We start from the raw sequence: 25,885 nt of genomic DNA on the forward strand, positions 1-25,885 counted from the left end.
GAACATTTTTATTTTGGGGCGAATTGTTACTTTAAAGTGATAGTTCACCCAAAAAGAAAAATGCTGTCATCATTTACTCAGCCTGTTTCAAACCTTTATGACTTTATTTCTTCCGCAGAACACAAAAGAAGGTATTTTGAAGAAATTTGGTAATCGAAACAGCACTGGATCCCATTCGCTTCTATTGTATGCATCAAAACCAATGAAAGTGAAGGTCCAGTTAACAATATTTTTCAAAATATCTTCTTTACTGTTCGGTGGAAGAAAGAAAGTCATACCGGTTTAAAAAGACAGAACGGTTGGGTAAATGATGACAGAATTTTTCTTTAATTTCTTATCTCATCATTTTCTCATTTTCATGTTATTCCAAACCTGACTTTTTTTCTACATAACCTCCATTGCCCTCCGTTGTATGCACAAAAAAGGTACGGAGCCCTTTTAGGGACATGGTGGTGGAAAAAAAAAATGAGAGGGAAGAGAAAATTTTTTTTTTAAGCTTTTGGACTACTCCATGTTGCCTGCACATATAGAGATACATTTATATTCTCGTTTTGACGAAGACTATTGTTGATCCTTGTCTAAGGAATGATGTATTGTTTGTGTTATAACAACGTTTAGCTCACATGTTATTGGTCCAGGAATCTAGTATGAACCGCTCCATTGTTAATGTACGGAGCGGAATATAAGTTTGCGAGGGAACGCAAAAGTTTTTTGCGAGATAACGCAAAAGCTTTAAAAAATATTTTTCTCTTCCCTCTCATTTTTTTTTCACCACCATGTCCCTAAAAGGGCTCCGTACAAAACCACTGCGACATTTCCCAAAATATCTTCTTTTATGTTCCACAGAAGAAAGAGAGTAATACTGTTTTAAACCAAATGAGTGTGAATACATGATGACAGAATTTGTATGTTTGGTGAACTGTCCCTTTAAGGTTTCCAGCCCTGAGCTAAAGGTCCCATATACTGTAGATCTGCATCCAGACTGCAAAGCTGCCCAGTCATGAGTATTAAACTCAAAAGCCATCATCTGTGCTAAAGCACATGGTTTTAGAGATCGAGAGAGAGAGAGGGCCAGTGAGGAGGAGGTGATGATGGTGGGGGTTTGGCTGAGGTAAGCCGGCTGTGGTCACAGTTAGCCCAACAGAATGATGAACAGCACACACCGATACCCATTCGTCTTCTACCTGTCTGCCTCCAGCACGCGGGGGCCTCCACAATATGTCACTGTCGCCAGCTGGACCGCCCCCATGCATCAAAACATTTTAATACAGCTCAGCCCACTTCCTCCCAGGGTACAGATCACGGACAGGAAGCCGCCCGCATCCTGCATGTTCACAACACATATGACGCGTACGAATCAATCTGTGCTCTGGTTTTGTTTTGTGTGGTATGATGTACCGAATAACGCCTGAAATCCCATTGGGAATGAATATCATGCATGCCGTCTCAGGATTCAGAAAGGAAAGAATGTTTTTGACACTTCAACTGGTTTTCAATATGTCTGGGGAGGAGAAAGAGAAACATACAAATGAAAGGGAAAGCAAACAACGAACGAATGGCTGCAGGCGAAAAATAGTCGGGCAGAGAGTCTTTAAACAAAAACATTTTCAGGTTTCCGGAGAAAGAGGGAAAAACAAATCCGCTTTTGGAAGCTAGAAGTGTCTTTAGTTTAATATACGAGGTGAAGGCTAGACGTGGTGTAAAACTCAACAGAGACGATAAAGACAGAGAATTTTATATTATACGTAAGAAACGCACAACACTACAGCCAACTTTCCCTTTCCGCAGCAGGTGCCATTTTAAAAAACACAAGCCAGGCAAACCAGTACCTTGAGAATAAAGCTGAACTTGCGTCTGCGTCAGCACCACCACGAGCCGAACAGGGTCAGGCGATCTCAAATTTCCTGTCGGAGGAGGGCAAGGGTACTTCACGCACAAAGAACAGCCAGAGAAAGCGTTCCATGGCGGGGCCAAATATTCCACCGCTTCTTTCACTTTGCGGGGCTGAAACATGTCCATTGATGTGACAGTATTGTACTCCATGTCCCTGACAGGGGTAAAGAATATCCCAGCTGGGTTATTTCATTACCTGAAACCTGTCACGACAGTGCCGATGTGTCAGCAACAGGCAAAAAGTTGCTGAAGTGAATTAGCGTTCGGAGTGCTGCTGGGCACAGCTGAAACTTTGACTTGCCACGTCATGGTCACCAAGAACATTTGGGCGCGGGTGAAAAAAACGTTCAAAAATAAAAACTTATTTGGCCTTGGGTGATATCATCCTATCCAACTGAAGGGAAAGCTAGGTTTTAGTGGCATTTTGTTGAGAAGTTACCTAAGCTTACTATACCCCCTGTTATAAATGTCAAGGCCAATTTTCTTCTGAATTCTGGTTTACTAATAGAGAGAAAGGACACAGCTTTCCAAGAATAGCGTTTAGAAATAAAACACGCAAGGTGAATTGGTGTGAAATGGCACTGAAATCTTTAACGAATTGAAGTTCACTTCCTAGTTTTAAGTGAAATTCTCAAGGGTATTTTTCTTGCTTTTAATTGTACAATATAAAATCATTTTTTTTGTGCCAAGTGGGCGTGTCACAATTTGGGCTGTCAAATGATTATTCGCGACTAATAATATGCAACATAAACGTGTTTGTTTACATAATATGTGTGTATAATAATTATGTATATAAAAACATACACATGCATGCATAATTGTAGGAAAAATTATATAGTAAGTTGTTTATTTAGATAATAAATCTAAATATTAAAATACTGTACACATGTAAATATTTCCGAAATATTTATATGTATCTGTGAACATTTATATATACATACTATGTTGACATAAGCATTTATTTTGTTTACGATTAGTTGCAAAAAATCATTTGAAAGCCCTAGTGACAATATACCAGTTTTAACGGTAACGGTGATATAAACCATGATTATAAATATGTTATGTGATAATTTACCAAAATTTAAAACAAGCTAAATAATTTACTATAAGACCCACAATGATTACAGACTCTGTCTCTGCCTACCTACGCCATCTTTTTTTGTGTGATTTATTAACCAAAATTCAAGATTACTTTCACGTAAAGCATTATTGCCTTTTTACTGCACAGACATTGTGGTAATACCGTTATCGTGTATTCTTTAGGCCACAGAATCAATGTTGTGAAAATCTGGCGATAACATCACTTAAACATGTCAAGACATTGTCGGTGACAAAAAATCCAACAACAAAAGCAGGCACAATAAACAAGAAAATAAAATATTTATACTTAAAACTATTTTTATAAATGATCTATATTAAATAGGGATACATTTTCCTAAAACAAATAAAAAAGTGAACAAGAATACTTAAATAAACCGAATGAAATATTTGGAACAAAACAAGACTAAAATTTTGTTTGATATATTATCTGTATTAAATATGAATAAAAAAAATCCCAAAATAAATTCAATATCAATTTAGCAGATTGTTGATGATCTTTGTTGATACAGTTTAAAACTAGACTCATTTTGTGGTAGGCTAATTTTATGTTGGACAACAGTTTATGTACCATATCTAAAAGTTCCTTCAACAAAGCAACATTTGTGCATCTAATGCCTTATAAAAAAGTAATGGGTCACTACAGTATGGCATTAATGGAACGAGCAATGAAACAACAGATGTGATTATTACCTCAAACCCCACACTTCACTCATTCGGTGAACTAACAAGCCTATGAAATCAGCTTTAAAGTTCAATCACCTCTCAAAGCTTATACATCAAAATTAGACATCACACCCTTCAAGTTCCCACAAGTCACAGCGGTCAAACAACGGCTAATTCAATTTCAGACACGATTACACTTCATCTTCGGCTGGCGTCTTGCATTAGAACTAACAAAGAACGATTTACAGTTCGTTTATTGGTTAATTTTGCCCGGTCCTTAGTCAAACAAATAGGCCGATCTTGTTTGCATCCAACACCATGTTAGCCCACACAAGTGCTGGCGCCTTATGAGAGACCTCATCTGCTGATTCGTCGCAGTAAGAGAATGTGCTGGCATATGTCCGCTCGACTGTGATGAGCTCAGCCTGGTCAATGCCAACGGTCAGCCTGATGATTCATGGGAGTCATTCGCCCTAAATGGCTGAAATGTGCCAAACTGACGTTGGCCCGGCGAATAGTTATCAAATATGTACTGTGAATCAGCGAATCACGCACAGCGGTGCTGAATATATTTAAAAATAAGATCGATTACGTTTGCATTTTATGCTAACATACCTTCCTGTCTCTGTTGGATGTTAGAAATTCAAACAGATGTTTCTTTTCCATCTAATGAAGAAAACGTGACATCAAAACGAAATGTGTACTACAAATATCTGTTGATTGTGGTGCATACAACATTAGACGTATAGCTGATTTGATTCATACGAGAGCCTATGATGTCAAACACACTATTTAATCTGACAGTACTGAAAGCCACCGAGAGATGAAAACATCAGAGCACATGGGTTTGTTCACAACAAGGCTTTTTTTTGTGCCATGCCGGGCCGACGCAAGAGTATGTAATCACACCCCCCACGTGTTGCTCGCTCTATCTTTGAGATAACAGCAAACGCAAAGCTGCCGTTTGTCTCAGGTGGCATCCGTTTAAATCTCCTCGTCCCTGTAGTCGACGGACGCCGAACAGGATTGTCTTTTCCCAATTTCAGACAAGAGGAACAATCGTCAATGAGATCTCGCCGGGCGCTAATGCTACGTGCTACATAAACGGCGCATAGGGAGCTAGACTTCACTCGGTTTTATCTCCAACCAACTACAAAAATGAATATGTTTACGTGGCTCCCAAGGTGCTTTGTTGGAGAAATGGATAAAATACACAAAAAAACAATAGCTGTGTTGTGCCCTGCTTAAAAAAACAACTAGCTGGTCTCACAACCTTGCCAAACTGTACGGTAGTCAAACAGATCTTCCCTGTTTGTCAATTTTTTTGTCAAATAAGCAGACTTTCCCTGTTGATTAAAAACAGCATATGCTGGGTTATGTATGTTTTGATGCTGGTTTAAACCAGCAAAAGACCAGCTTAAACCAGCACATGAACAGCTTAAACCAGCATATGAACATCTTAAACCAGCACATGAACAGCTTAAACCAGGACATGAACAGCTTAAACCAGCACATGAACAGCTTAAACCAGCACACGAACAGCTTAAACCAGCACATGAACAGATTAAACTAGGACATGAACAGCTTAAACCAGCACATGAACAGCTTAAACCAGCAAAAGACCAGCTTAAACCAGCACATGAACAGCTTAAACCAGCATATGAACATCTTAAACCAGCACATGAACAGCTTAAACCAGGACATGAACAGCTTAAACCAGCACATGAACAGCTTAAACCAGCACACGAACAGCTTAAACCAGCACATGAACAGATTAAACTAGGACATGAACAGCTTAAACCAGCACATGAACAGCTTAAACCAGCATGTGACCAGCTTAAACCAGCACATGAACAGCTTCAACCAGCACATGAACAGCTTAAACCAGCACGTGAACAGCTTAAACCAGCACGTGAACAGCTTAAACCAGCACGGGAACAGCTTAAACCAGGACGTGAACAGCTTCAACCAGCACATGAACAGCTTAAACCAGCACGTGAACATCTTAAACCAGAACGTGAACAGCTTAAACCAGGACATGAACAGCTTCAACCAGCACATGACCATCTTAAACCTAAAAGTGACCAGTTTAAACCAGCACAAACCAGCATCAAAACATACCAAACTATCATATGTTTTTTTTTCAACAGGGTTGGACAACAAGCAATGCTTTAAACAACATTAAAAGTAAATATTATTCATTGTGTTAGACAACTTTCAATGGGCAAAAATCTTTTAAAATTAGTATTGCATTGTATAAATTTACAAAACAATTGACTTACTCAGAAATGTGGAAACTTAAAGGAATAGCTCACCCAAAAACAAACATGTTCAAATAATTTATTCACTCTCATGTCATATGGGTATATGATCAACTGCGAATGCACGTAATGTGAAGGCATTAGCGAGTCGGACACGTAAGATACACATGTTACATACACAACCCTACCACACCTCCCCATCCCCCGTCCACAGTATTGATGGAGAACTGATGTCATAAAACACTCCCCACTTCCCCGGTGACAGAATTGGTGGAGGGCCGATGTGTGCCGAAAAATCCAGGGCCGAATTTGTTTCCCAGTCCCTGTTTATCATCCTTAAAATCGGACTATATTACAATTTCACTGCATTAGTTTATTATATGCACAATACTTATAAAAGTACTTCACACCACCACAGCGAATGCTGCTGTCTGATTTTTATACGGTTTAAAAGCTTTTAACAGAAAACATCAGGCCCCCTTGACCTACATTGCCAATATTTCCCTTCAAAATTTCGACAGTCTACGATGTATTTGATGGAAGCAAATGTGACCTTTTCACAGCCCGTCATTTCCATTTCAAAGGGCTGCAACACTGCTGTATTTATATCTATGCAATACCGCATTACCATATAAATGAATCTGACCGGAGTGCTCATATTTAGAAGCCGTCCGATCTTAAAGGTGGGCTCCTGAGCTGTCTAAGTGAGCCGTGTCTCCGTGCGTAATGAATACTGTTCTAAACCTTTTAGTTTTCAAACCATTCACGGAAATAGCAAACAACGAAATAAACCGTCCTACTGAAAAATACAAAACGTATACGCTATCAACACATTATTGTTGCTTTCTGATTCTTCCAACAGCAGTTCGACGACGACAGACGCAGCGTCGGCGTTATTGAGGCATCGAACCTTCTCCCACGTCTCTCAGACCTGTCACCAAGCAACAGGCTGACCTGAACCTCTTAATTACGACTCCCGCACGGGAAGGAACACCCTGCAGGTGAATTCACGCTTTGTTGAAGCGAAATCGAAATCCGGCATGGAAATTTGTGGGGGCTGCTGGGAAAACAAACAGAGCATCGATTCAAAACGAGCGTAGGATTGCTTTGGCGTGCGTGTCACTGGGTGGCACACATGATTCCCTTACATACAGTAAAACTAGAGTGCAACCCGAATCCGCTATGATTTAGATACACAAATTCCTCAGTGGTCGTTTTCCAATTCCAACTTTCGAATGACTCATGTGTATTCACTTCATCCAGTTTTAGCATCATCCCGGACCTTCGTATTAAATCTGCACCTTAGTCCTTGTTGACAAGAGGAATAAATCCTCTGGGATTGAACGAGCACCTTTCCTTAAACTGGCCGCTCACCGATCTACACCTCCATTCTCCAAACAGACAATCTAATACAGTTAGCATGGCCGATCAATAGCGCTCCGTACAGAAGCTCCCCGTACACGACTCCAGATAAGAGAGAAGCCACGCAACACAGGAGACCCCGGTCTCACAACTCACTCTGTAAGGAAATCAGGTCACAGACGCTTGTGAGGAAGCTGCGAGGAGAATCGATCATTCAACTCGGCTCTGAATAGAGTGTTGATAAGCCCGGGCGAGGAGCTGGTGAATGAGAACGGCCACAATGTTGACCTCTGCATTGGTTTTACACATGTTAATACTATCTGGTCCGGAACAGCGGGGGGATACAGTGATACATCATCGATTAAAACATGGTTGCTGTTTGTCTTTTATCACAGCATTTAATTTCAAGGGCAAAGAATGACTGTGTGTGAATTGTCATCATTTACTCACCCATGTCATTACGAACCTGTTTGATTTTCTGTCTTTGCACAAAAGAAGATATTTTGAAGAACATTGATAACAAAACAACACTGGCCGACTGACTCCCATTATGGACACAAACCCACAGACACATTTCTCAAGATATCTTCTTTTTGTTCTGAGTCAAATACAGGTATTAAACATCATGAGGGTGATGTCACTTTTTATTTCTGGGACAGTTATCTCTTTAAAATCAGATTCATACAGATCGATTGAACTCAAACCACGACCCAACGCAACACCGTACTTGTACATACTTGCCATTAATGACCCCATCAGGATTGAGCATGGGGATAACTTTGAAGATGTAGGCTTCTCTCAAGCTCTCTGCCACAGGATCATCGCTGCACAGGAACTCCAGCGTGCCCTTCATTACCCAGCTGGCATTGCTCTCCCCTGGATGAACCCTCGCCGTCAGCACCACACATGGCCGGTTACCTACAGGAAACATTAATAACATACATTTTTTTGAATAATGTCTCATGCATTTACAGAACGAACAGATCTGTGTTTGTCTTTTGTGAATTTAACAGAGTCGAGCCCAACTGGAGACCTTCTGTGGGGATTGAACCAGCAACCTCTGAGTTATCGCAGAAATTTCTTTGTTCTGATAAACACAGAGAAAGATATTTGGAAGAAGGCTTGTAACCAGATCTTGGCCACCATTGACTACCATAGTAGTAAACATTGCTTTATATTGTGTGATTCTTTGTACTGTTGAACATATAATAATATATTTTAAAGAATGTCCACTCCAAAAAATTAACTGTTGCTGCTGTTAGGTTTATTTAACCCATCCTTGTTGACAGAACACAAAGAATGCAAGTAGCTGAATTAACGAAATTTCTGTCAGCTTTACTTGACAAGTGTTTGACTGGTCAACTGAACATTGTTGAGAAGAAAGCAAAACCCTATAATATTGGACATATTGGTGAGTTTCGTTAATATAAATTATATATAATAAATAAGTTCATTCACCATGATTGGTTGAGGGGGATTTTCAGTTCCCAGCATGCTTTGCGTTAGACTGCATTTAGACAGTTAGGCAATTTAGTGTTATTTTAAGTGTTTTTCAGTAAAGAAAAAAAGACTTGTTTGTGCTTAATGTTCATTTGACTTTGAGGTTTAACAGAGTTTGTTGTATTTTTTAGTTTTGGCATTGTTTTGAAGAGTGGTACATACGCTTACGATGTTAGAGGTTTATGACCACCAGTAATATCTATTGCATCATTCAATGAGCTTATCTGTACTAATCCATTAATAAGATGCCTCTCATCTCATTCGCTCATTGTAATTTGACACACATGCAGTAAGTCTGCATCATTTATGTACGACAACAAAAAGTACCATTGAGAAAGATAAATATTGAGTTTAATTAACTTAAAATTATTGGTACAATCGGAATGGTTTGGATTTACTCAAAAATGTTTTGTCAACATAACTTAAATTTATTTTGTTAATACAACTTAACTTTTATTTGGTCAAATGACTTAATAATGTTGCATGGAACCACTTGACGCAAAAAGCAAACAGTTCTGGGGCACTTTTGACTACTATTGTAATTTTTCATACTACGGTAGTCAATGGTGGACGAGAACTGTTTGGGTACAAGCATTCTACCAAATTTCTTTCTCTGTGTTCATGAAAGCACAGAAATGTATACAGATTTGGAACAACAGTCTTTGACTTTGGCAACTTACTAATGACTTTTAAACTAACCATTGGCACAAACAGAGTCTTTTATTGAGGAATCAAATGTTTTAGAACGGGAGAAGCAAATCAGCACGACTCTCTGCTGTCACAACATTACACAGCAATTACTGAGTGTCAGGTTTTCATTTGACGTCTCGCTTCAACTCATTTAATCTGGACGGGAAAATGACATCACCTTGCTGCGCGAGTTTACAAATCCAAAAGAGATGGACAAAGCTTATCAAAAACACATTAAAATTTAATTTCGGCCGACTATTACGGCCCTGGCTGCCACCCGACAAAAGACGGCAGAAGGAGCGGCTAATTTGCGTGATTCTGCTATTGATGATTTCATAATGAGTTTCTGCACGGCCTCTGTTTACGAGTTCTTTCGCCGGCTACGTTTCATTTTCAGTATTTAATTGAATCTGAATACATCCAGGCAATTATGCTGGAGTGGGTTTTTTTTTCTTTTTGTGGAGCGAAATTATATAATGGCATTATTATTTTATTTTTTGCCATAACAAAGGTATACATGGGTTGTGACTAGCATGTTGCGTGGAATTTTAAATTAAATTACAATAAGAATGTCTAAGATGATGAAAATGAGCTATTTCTACATACACCGCGGATCCCCTTGAATGGAACTCGCAATGTAGTAGTCCTAAACAGACAAACTGCTCTACATAACGCGTTTCGTAAATACGTTATTGCCTTCAACAAAGAAGTGAAAACATGACAAAATCTTAGTCCTGTGTTAGCCACCATAGTGCTTCAAAAGTGAGGGGTGAGCCGTTGGTTGCAATGCATACACTGGACCTTTAAAGAGATGTTAACATGGTCCTGAAGCATGTCCGGTCTCTTTCTATATTATTTTTAATCTTACATATATAATTAAATCTTAAAGATGTCAGTTTAACATTTTGATCGGGTAATAAATATTTTGTTGGTTGTATTTAGTTCAAACATCACCGAACATGAAAATGAGAATAACGTCATTGAACCTACAAGACAAACCACTGGTCCAATTGTTCAAATGTTTCTGTGGCAGAAATCCTGAATGTAAATCACACCGAACCAGTGCAGAGAAAATACAGGTATCATGAAAATGTCCTCGAGAAATTTTTTAAGTGATAAATATCACATCAGCAGGCCCAATTCCCCTCAAGAGCGACTCTTGGGCTAAGAAAAAGTGGAGATCAACTTGGAGCTCGGCAACTCTACATATTCTCTCTTACTTCCTGTACTGCATGTTCATACACATCCATTTGTCAATGCTGCAAGTAATGTACAAAAATATCCTTTGTCCAAGATGGATGTGAACCTAATGCAACATACAAGCTACAAGCCAAGTTTCCGGAAAATGTGTGTTTTTAAAACAGGTCTATTTTTAAAATACGGTCAAAAGATATAAAATTACAGACAAACACAGCAAATGCAAAACAACATTTTTGACAAAATGTTATTTTACGGAATATTTCTGGCGCCCAAGCTGCCAGACAATTTTCAAAAGACTTCCTTTCACAGTGACAAACCTTAAAAAATGTGTCATGCTTCTAAAAAAACAGTTAACTTCGTAAAGTCTTTAATTTCCACTCTGCATCTCACTGTCTATCTGCAACAGCAATTACGCAACGCATAATGTCTCTGATCTATTTCTGCTCTCTATTTTCTCGCTGTGAAACGAATCCTCCACATTTCCAGTCCACGTGAATGTTTGCCTTGATCCCATTTACACGTAAATGCCCAATAAAATATATGTTTACCGTACACATGCAGGGATGTAGGAGTAATGAGCTATAAGAGGCAGAACAAAACGCTCAGTTGGATCTCCTCTCTGTTACTTTGAGAGTCAATCTTCCCACGCTCCCAGTGGGAAGCGCGCGGGCCGATCCTTTCAGAGCCCAGCTTTCACTCGCTGCGCACGAAGGAGTCGTTGGCACATAGTCGACTTCAACCCAAACAGTATATGGAGAGAAAGCCAGACAGCACATAAAGGAAATGGAAGACGAGAGTGGAAATAAACCCTATTGTGTTTTTGGGTTTGCAGCTTTTGTCATCTGAGCGAATCTCCCACTGACATCACATCATCTGAAACGTGCTGTATTATCTCCATACTGCTTATGTGCTTGTGTGTCAGAGCTTAATGTGCAGGTTTATGTGCCTCTGTTAAATGCCACTTAGAGATGCGTAATGAAAATTGAATCTTATATTGCACATTATGTCAAGCAAAAAAGTACAAGTTTGATGAGTAGGCTACTGTACCGGGTTAATGATTCACCCTACAAATAAAGTTGCCGTTCACCCAAAATTCTGTCATCATTTACGTCATTTCAAACCTGTATGACCTGTCTTCTGCAGAACAAAGAATAAAATATTTTGAAGCATGTTGGTCACAAATACCTTTGTACCATTGACTTATTAGTGGTTTGTGTCCATACCATAGAGGTCAACTGGTACCAACGAATTCTGCTTCCCAACATTCTACAAAATATCTTCTTTTCTGTTCTCCAGACCTAGATGTTTTTTAAGAAAAAAAACGAAGAAATTAAGTTACTAAAGTTCTCTCTCACACACAAAGAATAAGAGAGAGGAGAAGTCTCCGCCTCCTGATTGTTAAGTACAAAGCCAGCCTTAAGCTATCAAAACCCAACTCCGTAATCCTTTCCTGTATATGCAAATCAAGTCTAATTAGAGCATATCAGACATGTCCATTTGTAATCATGAGACGAATTTGCCCCCCAAAGCTTATGAAAATGCAGCTTTTAATAATGCCGTTTATTAATTAAAAGAGTTTCATAGGCATTTTGCTCCAACTCATTTTGGCTTGTTAAGTATTGAGCGTAATCTCATTCTGCGTGACGGTTTCGGCAAAGGCAGTCTGTGGGGAGACTTGCTGTGTCTGTGTTTCCTTCTGTGCACTTCACATTGAGGTCACCCAGTTCTGACATTCAGGTCATCTGTATTTTAACGTTATTATGTTATATGCATCTCTTAATGTGTCCACATTTATTCTTGTTCTCCGTGATTTTTGCCTGTATATAAGTAGGCTTAAATAACAGTGTGACTATGTACTATGTATGTTTTAAAAATAAATCTTTGCCTGTGCAAAGATTGCCGACGTGGGTTGTTGCCAGGGCATTAGTACAGTTTCCAAGAAGTCCCAAGTGGCACTTGCACATTGTCCTGTGGTTGATAAGGCATGGGTCTGTGTTTTCTATATTGGCCAAACTCTCTATGATATTCTGGTTCAGCTGGCAAAAATGTACATCTTGGAAACTACCAATAATACAACACCAGAGCGGAGGCAAAAAAATCAATATGCCAGTTGGATATGTACAGTTATGTTTCATGTTAATTCAGTCAACAATAAAAAAGAGAAATGAGCCTGCAATGCACCAAAAAGAACGGTTAAGCCATTATCTACCTGTAATGTCGCTCCTGGCCAATGATCTGTGGAGGAAGTGCGTTTATGACGCCGATAGAAGACACTGGGTGAATATGAAGGACAGAGCAATGGCACAGATGGCGACAGCATAAAAGATAGAGGAAGGATAAAACTTGCAGACTGAATCGAAAAGCTTCATGTACTGCTAAACTGTACAGTCAAACAAACGAATATGATATATACAATCATTTATTCACCCTCGTGTCATTCCAAATATGTATGACTTTCTTTCTCCTGCTGAATACAAAAGAAGATATTTTGAAGAATGTTTGTGCCCAAACAACATTGTTGACTTCCATTGTATGGACACGAAACCACCGAGACATTCCTTAAAACATCTTCTTTTGTGTTCCACAGAGAAAAGACTTACAGGTTTGAGGATGACATAAGGGAGAATAAATACCAGGATTTATTGGGGGGTGTACTATGCCTTTAAAGCAATGCACACTAAGTGACATGTTTATTATTTACAGACTGCCGAGAGACATTTTAACTTCTTTTTCCATTGTGGATACAGGCGCTTTCATGGGAAAGAATATAAAAGTGAGAATTTACAGTAAGGGGATGTTGTACACAGGTGTGACACATCAAGAGGATTTGTTTAATTAGAAGCCCTGCGAGTAATATGCAAATAAACCCACTACAAACTAAGCCGCAAAGTTTATTCGGTTGAGTTACCTCCTTTTTTTTTAATCCGCATTGTTCCGCTGGTCAGCTACGCGGCTTTACGATAAACAAAGGTCGGCGTTGCTTGTCTGACGTGTCTCATTAATGAGTCTTCATTCCATGACAACTTTTTTTCGTACACACTGGAAAATAAGCAGTGACCTGTGTTCCCTTCTAATCACAAATGACTTAAAAGCGGCTTAATTTGTTGACGGTGATTGATGTTTGGTGCCACCGATTACTATTAATCACATCCAATGCCTTTTATTCAATAACGGCGGATGGGAGCGTTCGTAGGCGCATGAGAGAACATGTTAGGTGATTATGAAAATCCAGCTATGTGTAAAAGCAGAGCTCATGTTAAGGCCTCTAAACCTCAATGTGCTCATTAAGGTGTAATCCTCAAAAACGGCAAATGTCAGAATTTGTATTTTGCCACAGGAGCTGGGTTATTGTAAACTCTGTGGGGAATGGGGTAAGATGTGTCAACGGTGTGGATGCATCGCTCCGTTAGTCCAGCAAACTGTGAATAATTTGTCCCGTGACTGTATACGTTTAGAAAGAGATCATCAAACTGTATATACAGTAATTGCCTGTGAGATCCAAGAAATATTATTTGACGCCAAAGAAAACAATAAACATAACATTATCTAATCTGTGAAATCCAAGTAGATTTTTATAGTGCATTTACAGTTTGCTTTGTATCAAAGCAGCATACAAGAAAAAAAGTTAAACATACCGAATAAATATAGATATAGCCCTGTTGAATAATAGAAAACAGAGAAAAGAAAATACATAGCCGCAGAAAAAATTAAGAGACCATTTCAAAATAAGTTTCAGTTTTTTTCTGAATTTACTATTTATGCGTAAAATTATCTTTTTTTTCATTCTTTTAACTACTATCAATATTTCTCCCATATTTTAAATAAAAGTATTGGTTCTATTTGCATTTATTTGCAGAAAATGAAAACATGTCAAAATAACAGAAAAGATGCTAAAATAGGCCAAAGAAAAATTAGTTGCTATTCACTTTTAAGCAATACAACAGTAATATCTGGACACATTATAAATTATAATGTGAGAACCTGGATTTTTGTCCGTTGTCATGCAGTTCAGCTGGATGACTTTATGTCACTCCTGAGGTTTGATTTTGTTGAAATTCAACAGACACTAGACTTGAATGGCAACAATACATCTTGAAATGCTGATTCAATGAAAATTTGGAATGCTCTGTTAATTTTTTCCACGGCTGTATGTATCTAATATCTAGAAACAACACATTTACAGTATCTTCTTTATTTTAGTGACACACAACCACCTCCTGCGGGGATGAAGGTGTTTTCTTTATCTTTATTCGTATGGATGTTCAGGTTAATGAAATGCACTGTGATGTTTCAGCATGATGTCAGCTGAGACGACACGCGCAGCAGGACAATGACAGATGGATGAGATGCCCTGCGTGTTCGAGTGTATTGATGTTTACATAGAGCCCTGTGAATCTCGCTGGACGCTGTTCACTGCAGTAAGGTTGTGCTCCACTGCAGCAGCTGCTGTCACAACACAAGTGTGTGCCAACCGGAGGGGAAAAAATACTTGCTTTAGTTGCACGCTGTTTCTGAATGAAACTGCAATTCCTTTATACGTCAGATTTAAAGCTTAAGTGTATCATTTTTTGTTTTGAACGTATTGTATAAATCATTTCTTCCTGTTATGGTCTTACGTACACAGGGTTAAATCACAGCTAATGTATACACGCTAATAATTGAAAGCTTCTGATCAACTTCCAAGTTCCAAGGTAGCTAGTGGGTCACTCCACATGACAATCTGCAGGTCACTTTGTCGTACCTCTGAAAGCCTTCAGGGAATGTCAGCATTCTGGCGAATTGGAACGGTCGTCCCTTAACCACCAACTGAGCCAGATGCTTCGTGCCGGTCTACTGGGAGAACACCGCAGATGTCTCGCCTCAATATTCATCAGGAGACGGTGTCTGGGCGAGAGCCGCGCTACCCTGTGGAAGTGGCCCGCAGTAGGGTCAGCGTGTCCCAGCACATCCCTCTGGATATTCCGTCAAGCCTGACGCATCTATCTGCAGCTTCACCTGCAGTCACACCTGTCAGCCCTGCTGCCGAGGTGGTACCAATGGGTTGGGGTTGGAGTTCGTACACTGACACAACTACTGGCATTTTTTGTAAAAGAGTGACGCAGATGTGAACGCAGACTATCATATAACTTTAAAGAGTGTGTTCAACAAAATTGACAACTTCCTTACGTGTGAAGTAAAAAAAGTTAACTAAGGATGCAAAATCGATAAATTGGAGCACAAATATGTTTTTTTGTGTTTAAATAAATGGTGCGTATGTTTATTTATTAATGCGCACACATACAGGTTTGTTTTACTATACTAGCGATGACATTCCATAAACTTCCTTTGATTTTATATCAGGCTTATGATACACTGTATTCTATCCCCCTATCACTACCCCAACACCTAAACCTAGACATCAAGACACTACATTTAAAGAAAAACAGTATTTGACCGAATTATGAGTCTTTTTACATAGTGAGGACCAGTAAAATGTCCTCACAAATCAGTTGTAATTACAATTCACTGTACTGCTGAGGACATTAGGGCCTCACAGATATAACAAAACTTGTACACACATAAACACACAGATATATATATATATATATATATATATAACAAATATTTACATAAGTTTATATAAGGGCTGTCAACCAATCACGATGAATCGGATCCAGAATAAAAGTATGTGTTTACATATTATATGTCTGTGTACTGTGCATATTCATTTTGTATTAAAAAACACAAAAACAAACACATACATGTAGATATATTAAGGTGTATTTATTTATATTTACCAATAATTTAAATCAAAATTTTTTATATTTGTCTTGCTTGTCATGAATACATGCATGTGATATGTGTATATCAATACAAATGTATTATAGACAGCACACAGACATACATTTTGCAAACACAAACTGTTATTCTGGGTGCGATTAATCGCGATTAATCGTTTTACAGACCTATTTTACATGAATGTAATCTACATTGCACATATTTCTTAAATTTAAACATGTATTTCTGTGTGTATAAACGTAAAAATATACACTCCACACAAACAAACATCTAAAGAAACTTTTAAATCAATTAATCGTGATTAAAATGTTGTGTGACTTCTTTACCATAAAGAATAAGCCCCACACGTTGTCTCTTTGTTCTTTAAGCTTTCCGTCCCATGGAGCAACATATGTTTTAGCTAGAGAGTCAAACACTGACACCTCATCTCACCGTGTCTTCCCCACAAGGATCCATCCACCCAACCGCCCACACACACACGCAATCTCCCCGACTCCGCCTCTGACAGGAGATGTCAGACCTCAGCTGCTCCGACTCCCTTAAAGAGCTGCCAAACCGTAGGAGCATATGCCCTCCAACTCACACATATAAACAATATACTGTCTTCACCAGAAGCTCAGATGTTCAGCACAGGTTTGTAGACACACACACAAACATCATGTCATTGTGATTCATTTGGTTCAGACTCACGCAGCTGGTGCAGGTCTTTCCAAGCTTTAGAAGCGGGGCAAGCTGTGATCGTCACTAAAGAGCAGGAGTTCCCCGCCAATGTGTCGCAGAGATTTTGACGTCTAAAGAAAACCTTTCGTGGGTCTACCGAATTCTCCAGCATCTTCAGATGGGTCTGGGGAATAAATGCATAACATTTTATATTCAGTCTTCAGTCATGGAAATCGCCATTTATTGACGATTAATGTCAATTTTTTGTGCAAGGCAAACTTGTTCAGAAAATATTTTGACATTTTTATAATTCTTGTTATACTCTGTGACATTGTAAGTCTCATTTCTCAGTGATATAGTCAAAATATGAAATAATTAATGCAGTTAGATATTACTACAGTGCACTGACTTTTATCTTAGAATTTGTTTTAACATTCTTTTATATTATCTTGGACTCTCATTAGAGTCTAACTACTTATTAATACAGCAAAAAAATATGAGTAATGAATGCAAATAAATAAATATTACTGATTATTAAGATTTATTCCAAAAACAGCATAAACAAATGAAACATAACAGTACCACTGCACCACATATGACCATAAAAATCAAAAGAACCACATAAACCCTTAAATAAAAGAAATCCATCCCTTGTCATGTTCTCGACAGGATTTATTACATCTTGCTAGTCTTGGGCCCTATAGACCCTTCTGAGGCCACCTTACAAAGCACACAACATGTTCACCTGGAGGTTGGAGTAGGTGTAGGGGTAGTGGTACGCCAAGTAACACACGTCATCATCGTGAAGAAAGGTCACTGTGAACGTCAAGGTGTAAAACTGAGAATTTTGACCTCCTCCTGGGCAGAAATGATTTCTGTGGAGGAGTTAAAAACACAGCGCTGTTGTAACAATTTTATCTCTTAAAGAAAGAAGATGTAATGTGAAGAGAGGTGAGCAGAGCCAACTGCTGTGGAAAGTGAAGTGGAAATAGTGTAGTTACATGTAAACAGTATGAAGCAAATGATGTGAAGTCACTCCAGATTTCAACTTTTGTACCTTACACCCTGTGGGTTTTACCTGTAATAGGAGATCTCAGAGCCTGATCGTACCCAGTGTGCTCTTCCCTCCAGAGCTTCTCTAACAGAATACAACACAGGCTGCATGCCTAAAACAAACAAAACCACATATAAACCAATGATCAATGGGGGTCAAAACTATATTTTCATTAGAATTTTAAAATGTAAATACATACAAAAATAAATACAAAAATTTCCTAAATAACACCATAGTCCCTTTAAATCAAGTCGGGACACGGCGGCCATCTTGACAACACCTTGAAACTGTGAATTTCAATCATGCACAAGACTAAAGCTGCACTTGCAAATTAATTTTAGTAGTATTTAGAATATACAGTCTCTGATAAAGATCCAAATAAATAAAACTAGATCATTACCCACAATACCTTGCTGCACTTTAACCCGGCCATAAAAACCCGTGCCCCAGCGCATAAACGTTGACAGATTATTTTGGAATGCATTTTTTATGGATGTTTGTTGGGAGTAAGTTTTACTTCAACTCACATAAGGTCAACAGCGAAGGACATCTTATTTAATATAGAGACATAAAAGCCTGACGGTGGCCCGGCACAAGTCTCCTATAATGCCCAGCTGCACACCGAAATGAGAAAAAGACAGTCAAGGGCCATTGAAGGCACTTTATCGGAGGAGGAACTCGGAAATGCCAGAGCACTGTATTTTTCTGGGATATACGGCTGGTGTCAGATTTAAGAGCGGCTCCAGCCCACCGCTGTGTTTGAGAGCAATGCCGGACTGAGATATGATTTAGCTGCTACCACTGAGGTGCTTTCTGAAGCTTCGGAAGCCGTGTGTTGGCGGGTATAATGCCGTCTGGAGAATTCAAATAACATGGGTCACACCAAGAACATGCGTTCATTAAGAAACTACTGTCAATAAGATAAATGAAGTGAAACAGACGTCAAGTATTTTAACTTTTTATCTGGACTCAAATATACGAGTAAAGAGTAAAAATCTTCAATGTTGTTCTTTGCATTTGGAATTGTTTTAAAAATATGTTTACTTTATATATATTAACTCAAATACATTTTTTATTAGGGCTGTCAAATGATTAATCGCATATAATTCCATCTACTACTTATATAATGTATTTCTTTGTACAGTGCAAATTAAAGTTGAATTTATAAACACATACACATACACGTATATATTTAAGAAAAATATTAAGTTTAAAAATGTATAACTTGAGTCAATTTAAATAGCTATATACATGTAAATATTTCCTAATTATGTATGTACTGTATGTGTATGTGTTTATAAATACAAAAGTAATATATGCCCAGTACACAGACATATATTATGTAAACACTGACTTTTATTCTGGATACGATTGATCGTGATTAATCATTTGACAGCCTTATTTTTAATTCAATATTCAAGGCTTTTTGAATTAAGAGGACAATGCCGACATTTTTTAAATAATTTTTGTAACAAAATCTAAATACAGTGGAGACACTCGTGTTAAATACCGTCACATTCCTAGTTAGAAATAATATGGGTGGGAGCAAATAATGACATTTTTTGGTTGAACCATCCATTTAAAATCTAGGTTGGAAACCAAAAGCTTTTAGGTTGTGCATAAAAGTACCTGCAATGCAAGGGATAATATACCTTATTCCAATTTTATGCGCAAATTAAATCCTAACAGGGTGATCAGAGATTTGTTTAAATGACCATGCTACCTCTGCCACAATACTTCCTATCAACCAATCAAAGCCATAACTGCGCTAAAGCCCCACCCCTATAACCATAAAGCATTGACTGGTGGATGTACGTCATCTTACCGTAGTTACACTGGCTGTTTCCTTTCTCACAGTTGATGACGTTAAATCGATAAGGCACTCCGGCCACCATACCACTGACTTCAAAATAAAACCACTGATAGTGTGCGGAGGAGTTGACATCGGCGTTGAGGATCAAATCATATTCGTGACTACAACAGAGAGATTGCAAGAGTAAAATCAGACAAAACAGGAGTATGACTGAAAAGGAGCTCCGTAATAAGAGAGAGGGAGAGAATCCTTCCTTAAACGACACAGAAAAAAATATCACTTCATCCCTTTCTGATCTTCCCCTGCCACATTGCATTTGGAAAATATGACGGTGCTTCTTTTATTTAAGCACATCTGAACTGCTCTGCAGACAGCGTCTTTGATTTAATCTGGCGTGCGCTGACGAGACAAGCTCGCTGAAAGAGTGGAAACGTGGTGAAGAGAGAGGAATCACGAGCGTGATTGCCAACGCACTACAAATGAGGCCCAAGGGCAATCGCGGAGCTGTCTGCGGCACGTGTGCGTGCTTGTGTACGTGAGCTGCGTTGTAATGCCGAGGATCACCTGCGAACTTGAATGGCTTTCCGCAGGTTCCCGCTCTCGAATTTGGAAAAGAAACGAAGGGAGTTGGGACACCCTTCAGTGGAACCTTGCAGACTGAATGACAAACAGAGAAAGAGAGAGAGACAACGGTTTTGTATCTGTTACTTGCTGCAACCCGCAAGCTACATTGTGGTAAACAGCAGACTGGGACGACAAGCTGTCTATCAACATCCGCACTGGGACACATTGTCCATTCAGAGGTTTATCACCCAGAATGATCCTGACAGTGACGGCCATGTCAAACCCAGCTTCACTGGACAAATGTTAGCAAGACTGTGACCAAAGACAATCTAAAAACCCTTCACATCGTGGTTGGCACTGCGGCGTTAATTTGGCATGTCTGTAAGATCAATGAAATACACCTAATGGGCTTTTTAGCATAACATCTAGATGATTCCCACGATATTTACTGTAGCATCTTATAAAAGGTCATTTTTATAATGGAATCGCAGTGAAGAAAAGGCAGTGTCTTACCTCGGATCTTCCAGGTCGAAAACATCCTTGTTGATGATGTCCTCTGTAGAGAGAAGACGCTGGATGTCTTCGAAAACTTTCTTTCTGGAAAAGTCATTTAAAAAAAGTCAAATGAGGATCACTACTCACTATCAGTCATTTTGTTAGATCTCTGTAACATCCTTATAAATAAGTTATATTATATATAGTCTGTTTTTCAAGAAATTAAATACTGTGTTGTCAAAGTTGAACATCACTTTTTAATCATTTGAGCTGGTTAGATATTTCCTAAACCCAGCAATGAGCATAAAGGGTGACTAACAATAATGATGTAGGGAAATAAGGATTCCCTCAGCTCACGATGCGATTCACGATTTTGGTCGCACGATGCGATTCACGATGTTTTTTTACAAATAACAAAACTTAATTGCAGTTGTAAAACAAATTCTAAATCAAATAAAAAAAGAATAATAGAAACGTCTCTTTAATACAAACAAACTAAGACTTTAGCTATGCTTGTCCTAACTATTACTTTTTTAAGATATATCAGCATATCAACGTTTACGAAGTTTACAGAAAAACAACAGCCCTTGCTGTTCAAAACATGTACTGCGATTTTTATGACGTCTCAACCCGACATGAGTCGTCACATATTATAATCGATTTTCAACCGGCTCAGAGTGAATCGTTACCTTCTTTCTACATATTTATCTTTAAGTCGACTTCCATCAAACTGTAATTTTCTGCAAAATCAGCTCAACTTACAAATAATTATTATAATCTTTTCAAATCAGTTATAAATCATGGATAACGTAAGGAGACTCATTGTTGAACAGATGTTTTCCCCAGAATCTAAAAGCTTTTTAAGGAACAGAACTAGTTTATATTCATCACATTTCGCTTTATTTAAAAACATCAGAGTATGCCCCCATTTATAAAGCTAGAGGTAGATAAATGTGCAATTTTTGTGTTCTAACAATCTTGCCTGAAGGGGGAGCTCTTACTGTAAACCCAACCTCAGGCTCAACAGAATAAAGGCTCCTCTCTCTTTTCAAAAGTTGTTAATATTTGTGTATGTGTTAAAACATAAAGGTGACAGTTAAACATTAGACATCACTAATACAACAACTGACTACTCAAAGCCTTATCTTCAATTTCTGCAAGTTACCCGGTCTGGTGGGGTAATATCCGGTTGTCTATACAAACGTGCAGAAAAAAGGGTTGGTTGCTCTCAGTTTTGTCTGGATGATGCCATTTCCAAACAAACCTACAGTTCCTCATCTTTCTACACACCAGGATGCTAATTGGCTAATTTCCGCAATGCTGTTGTATGTTTTGTATTTCCTTTTCGACGACAGAAGAACAACATCTTGTCCTCATGCGAAATACGGAAACCAATTTTTGTGCAAATTTCAGCCGGTAATCGGGTTCAATGAATGAGGAAAAACAGCCAGCGATAAACACAAAGCACTTTCATCAAAATGTTTATTTCTTGTTTTCGCAAACAGAACGAAGATATAAAAATGCACTTTCTCCTTCATCAAGGTTAAAATGTGTGAGGACAAACCTTTCGATATGACCTGTTGGAACTAACTCTTTCCTAATCCAGCGTACGACAGAAGAAACCGTATGTTCTAAAATCACACTTCTTAACTTATTACGGCAATGAATAAACACCCGCTACAACGATTAGGAAAAAAAATATGTCAAACCTAAAAATGACGATATAAGATTCTGTCAGAACTCATCAAAAGTCAACAGGGGAATAGCAAAATGCCTTGTTGAATTAAAAATGTTCGAATGTCACTAGTTGTTTGACGCTTCCTTCTTAAGACTCCAAAAATGGCTTTTTGAGAAAGAACATGACACTAATAATCCCAATATAAACTTATCTTACCCTTGAGGAAACACAATAAACCGTGAAATAACGGAAATAAATGTCAATTTCTTATAATCTCTGCCTTGCACATTGAAGGAAGTTTTCGGCAAAAACGAGTTTCAAACCGAAGGGGCGACCATAATGAGATATAGTTTTGAGGATTTTCTCACTAGTAAAGAGTTTTTGGGTGCCTATGGAGCAAAGCAAACAGACAGTGCAGAAAACTACTTCAGGCGACAGAGTTGAACTTTTAGAAAACATTTTAAGAAATATTTGCTTATGGGGAATTTTTTTCTATGGTTTAATGGCTCATGTTGCTGTGTTTATAATCATTTGCAAGGTAATGACTGTAGCTGTACAAATGGAAGAAACAAATCTTTAAATGAAGGGATCTCTGTAAGGGTTTAAGGCTCTATGGCAGGGCTATTCAAATCTTACCCTGGAGGGCCGGAGCACTGCAGAGTTTAGATCCAACCCTGATCAAACTTGCACACCTGTGATTTTCTAGCGATACTGAACAGCTTGATTAGCTTGCTCAGGTGTGTTTGATTGGGCTGGAGCAAAACTCTGCAGTGCTCCGGACCTCCAGGGTAAGATTTGAGGAGCCCTGCTCTATGGCATCAAATAGCTTCCAGTTGTTTTTTTACAAATCCTTGTTGTTGACTAACTGTGTGTTTCCACCAAATGCGAATGAAGCGTTAAGCACGAAGGATTTACATTGTAAGTTATTAGATTTAGACGGCGCGAATGGCACGATTGGAGCAAATTGAATTGAGTGTTTCGGGCGTTTGACACGCGTCACGTGTGATTCGCAAGAGTTGAAAAATCGGAACGTTTGTGAAAAATCGAGCTGCATTAACCAATCAGGAGCTTGCTCTAGTAGTGACGTTATGATGACGTAGCAACCGGAAATCCGAAACAACAATGGAGGACCAAATCATCTTTGCTGTATGTTGATACCTGGAGCTTTACGATACATCTTACTTTTAACGAAACTGGAATAAAAATGAAGTAAGTGATTGAGGAGGTCGGACAATGTGTTAAATTGTAAAATATACTCTATAATCAATTTGAATATACATACACAAGACTGTAGGCACCTGTCAGAAGTTGTGAAGTGAATTTCACTCGCGAATGAAGTGAGTAAACTGAAAATGTTCGCGCATCTGACTACGTGCAAATAGCGATTTATTCGTGCAAGTCGCGCTTGGTTGGAACGCTCTTTAGATTTGTTTTTGAGATATATATGTTTCATATAATTTACATTTATGCATTTGGCAGACGCTTTTATTCAAACCGACTTACATTGCATTGTACTATACATTTGTTTCGAACTATGTGCGATCCCCTGGGATCGAACCCATGACCTTGGCATTGCTAGCGCCATGCTCTATAACCATTGAGCCACAGGAAAGCAATATAATCAATTCATTAAATACAAAATTATGAAAGATCTGGTTGCTCACCTCTGAACGTGTGGTGGTCTTTTAGCCATGGGCTCCTGTATTTGTGGTGGCAAGTGACCCCAGAAGTCAGGGAAAGCCAGGATAGAGTATCCAGCAATAGATTTGGTATCGGACGCAGTGGAGGCGTACAGACGTGGATCGTGGTTGGGAATACAGGTCCCATACTTCTCCAAAAGCCTGTCCACCATGCTACTATGGCCCTCTTGGCTGTTCTCAGAACAGTTGAGGTAATGTTTTTGAAAATCTCTGGTTTGGAGATGGCGCTCTACCTCAGAACCAGGGTTCTTGTCGTCTACCCCAAGGGAGATGGAAGAATCCGAACCGTTGGGTGACAAGGATTCCCCCTTGCCTGCTTGAGATCTTCTGCCACGAGAATTCTCATCTTCATCTGAGCTTTCATCAAGCTCAGAGCTGGAATCCAAGTCCTGGAAAACATGTTTGTTCAACTGTTAGTGAGAAGTTGCAAAGCTAACGTTGAGTTAACTGATCTCCAAAGGGCCTCCACAGACGTCAGCTCTTTATACTTGGGGCAACATCAGAAACTCTTAAATCAAAAGTGTAGAAGAAAACGGCACAAAGACAAGGAGAGATTGCAGAACACATCATTTAAAAGATAGCCAGCTTTCCCCCAGGCAGGGCCAAACGCACTTCACGCAGTAACACGGAATAACAACGAAAAAATAAATAAACTCTGAGGAAATGAAAGCATTGAGACTATTGAGAGAAATGCAAAAAAGGGATAAAGAAGTGTTTTTTGAGGATGCAGGGAACAGTGGGCACACCACTCGCTCTCTTTTCTATTGACTTCAAAAGGGTGATACTGACAGCAAATAGGGTCGTCCAATTACAGCCTTTGACAGGCATAAAATTCACTGTATCAAAATAGCCAAGGGCCACGGCTGTCGTTAGAGCAACCAAATAACAATTTGAGCTCATGCCTCCTACTTTTCCATAAATTTATTGGAGAAGGGCCTATGGTTCAATTCCAAGAATGACTCCAAAGGTGCAGCATGAGATGGTGTGGGGTAAGATGTGCCAGCGTATCATTTTGTCACATGGCTATATTTGCAAAGGACCTAGTATTTATTTTATGCAATAAACAGCTCTTTTAAGTGCCATTTTTAAATATCATTTTAATTTATTGATCCTATATTATAAGGACAAATCACATCGAGATATGACTCTCTTCTACCAGTGAGTCCTTGCCAAAAAACAGCACAAAGAACATTTTACAAAATCACAAAGAACAAATAACGAATATAACAATAGAAAAAAAAGACTTCCAACAATCATAAAAAAATATGCAAACAATGCAAACAAGTGCTTATCTACAACTACCATATTTTCCAAAACAAATTTTTCACAATTATTTATATATTTTTTATATAAAGAACCAATGAAGTGTCTTGAAATATTCGGCCTGCTGACGTTTTTCCACTGAAACAGTAAATTAGGGCTGGACGTACTGCATAGCTCCTCCCTTTTTTCAAAAAGCCAATAGAATTTGAT

At 38.7% G+C, this 25,885-nt stretch overlaps 1 protein-coding gene across 2 annotated transcripts in view; it reads right to left on the reverse strand.

The window, feature by feature from the left end:
• Positions 1 to 25,885, reverse strand: part of LOC130414458 (cytosolic carboxypeptidase 4) — a 143,147-nt gene that overhangs the window by 55,292 nt on the left and 61,970 nt on the right. For both annotated transcript variants that reach the window (XM_056740380.1, XM_056740381.1), the window contains 8 exons: positions 24,377 to 24,801; positions 21,053 to 21,136; positions 20,540 to 20,632; positions 19,988 to 20,136; positions 18,187 to 18,274; positions 17,854 to 17,983; positions 17,139 to 17,292; positions 8,018 to 8,198 (listed from right to left, as the gene is read on the reverse strand). In XM_056740380.1, the coding sequence (XP_056596358.1) occupies positions 8,018 to 8,198; positions 17,139 to 17,292; positions 17,854 to 17,983; positions 18,187 to 18,274; positions 19,988 to 20,136; positions 20,540 to 20,632; positions 21,053 to 21,136; positions 24,377 to 24,801 (1,304 nt within the window). The remainder of the gene's footprint in view (positions 1 to 8,017; positions 8,199 to 17,138; positions 17,293 to 17,853; positions 17,984 to 18,186; positions 18,275 to 19,987; positions 20,137 to 20,539; positions 20,633 to 21,052; positions 21,137 to 24,376; positions 24,802 to 25,885) is intronic.

The sequence above is a fragment of the Triplophysa dalaica genome, chromosome 24 (genome assembly GCF_015846415.1).
Source record: "Triplophysa dalaica isolate WHDGS20190420 chromosome 24, ASM1584641v1, whole genome shotgun sequence".
Lineage (NCBI taxonomy): Eukaryota > Metazoa > Chordata > Actinopteri > Cypriniformes > Nemacheilidae > Triplophysa > Triplophysa dalaica.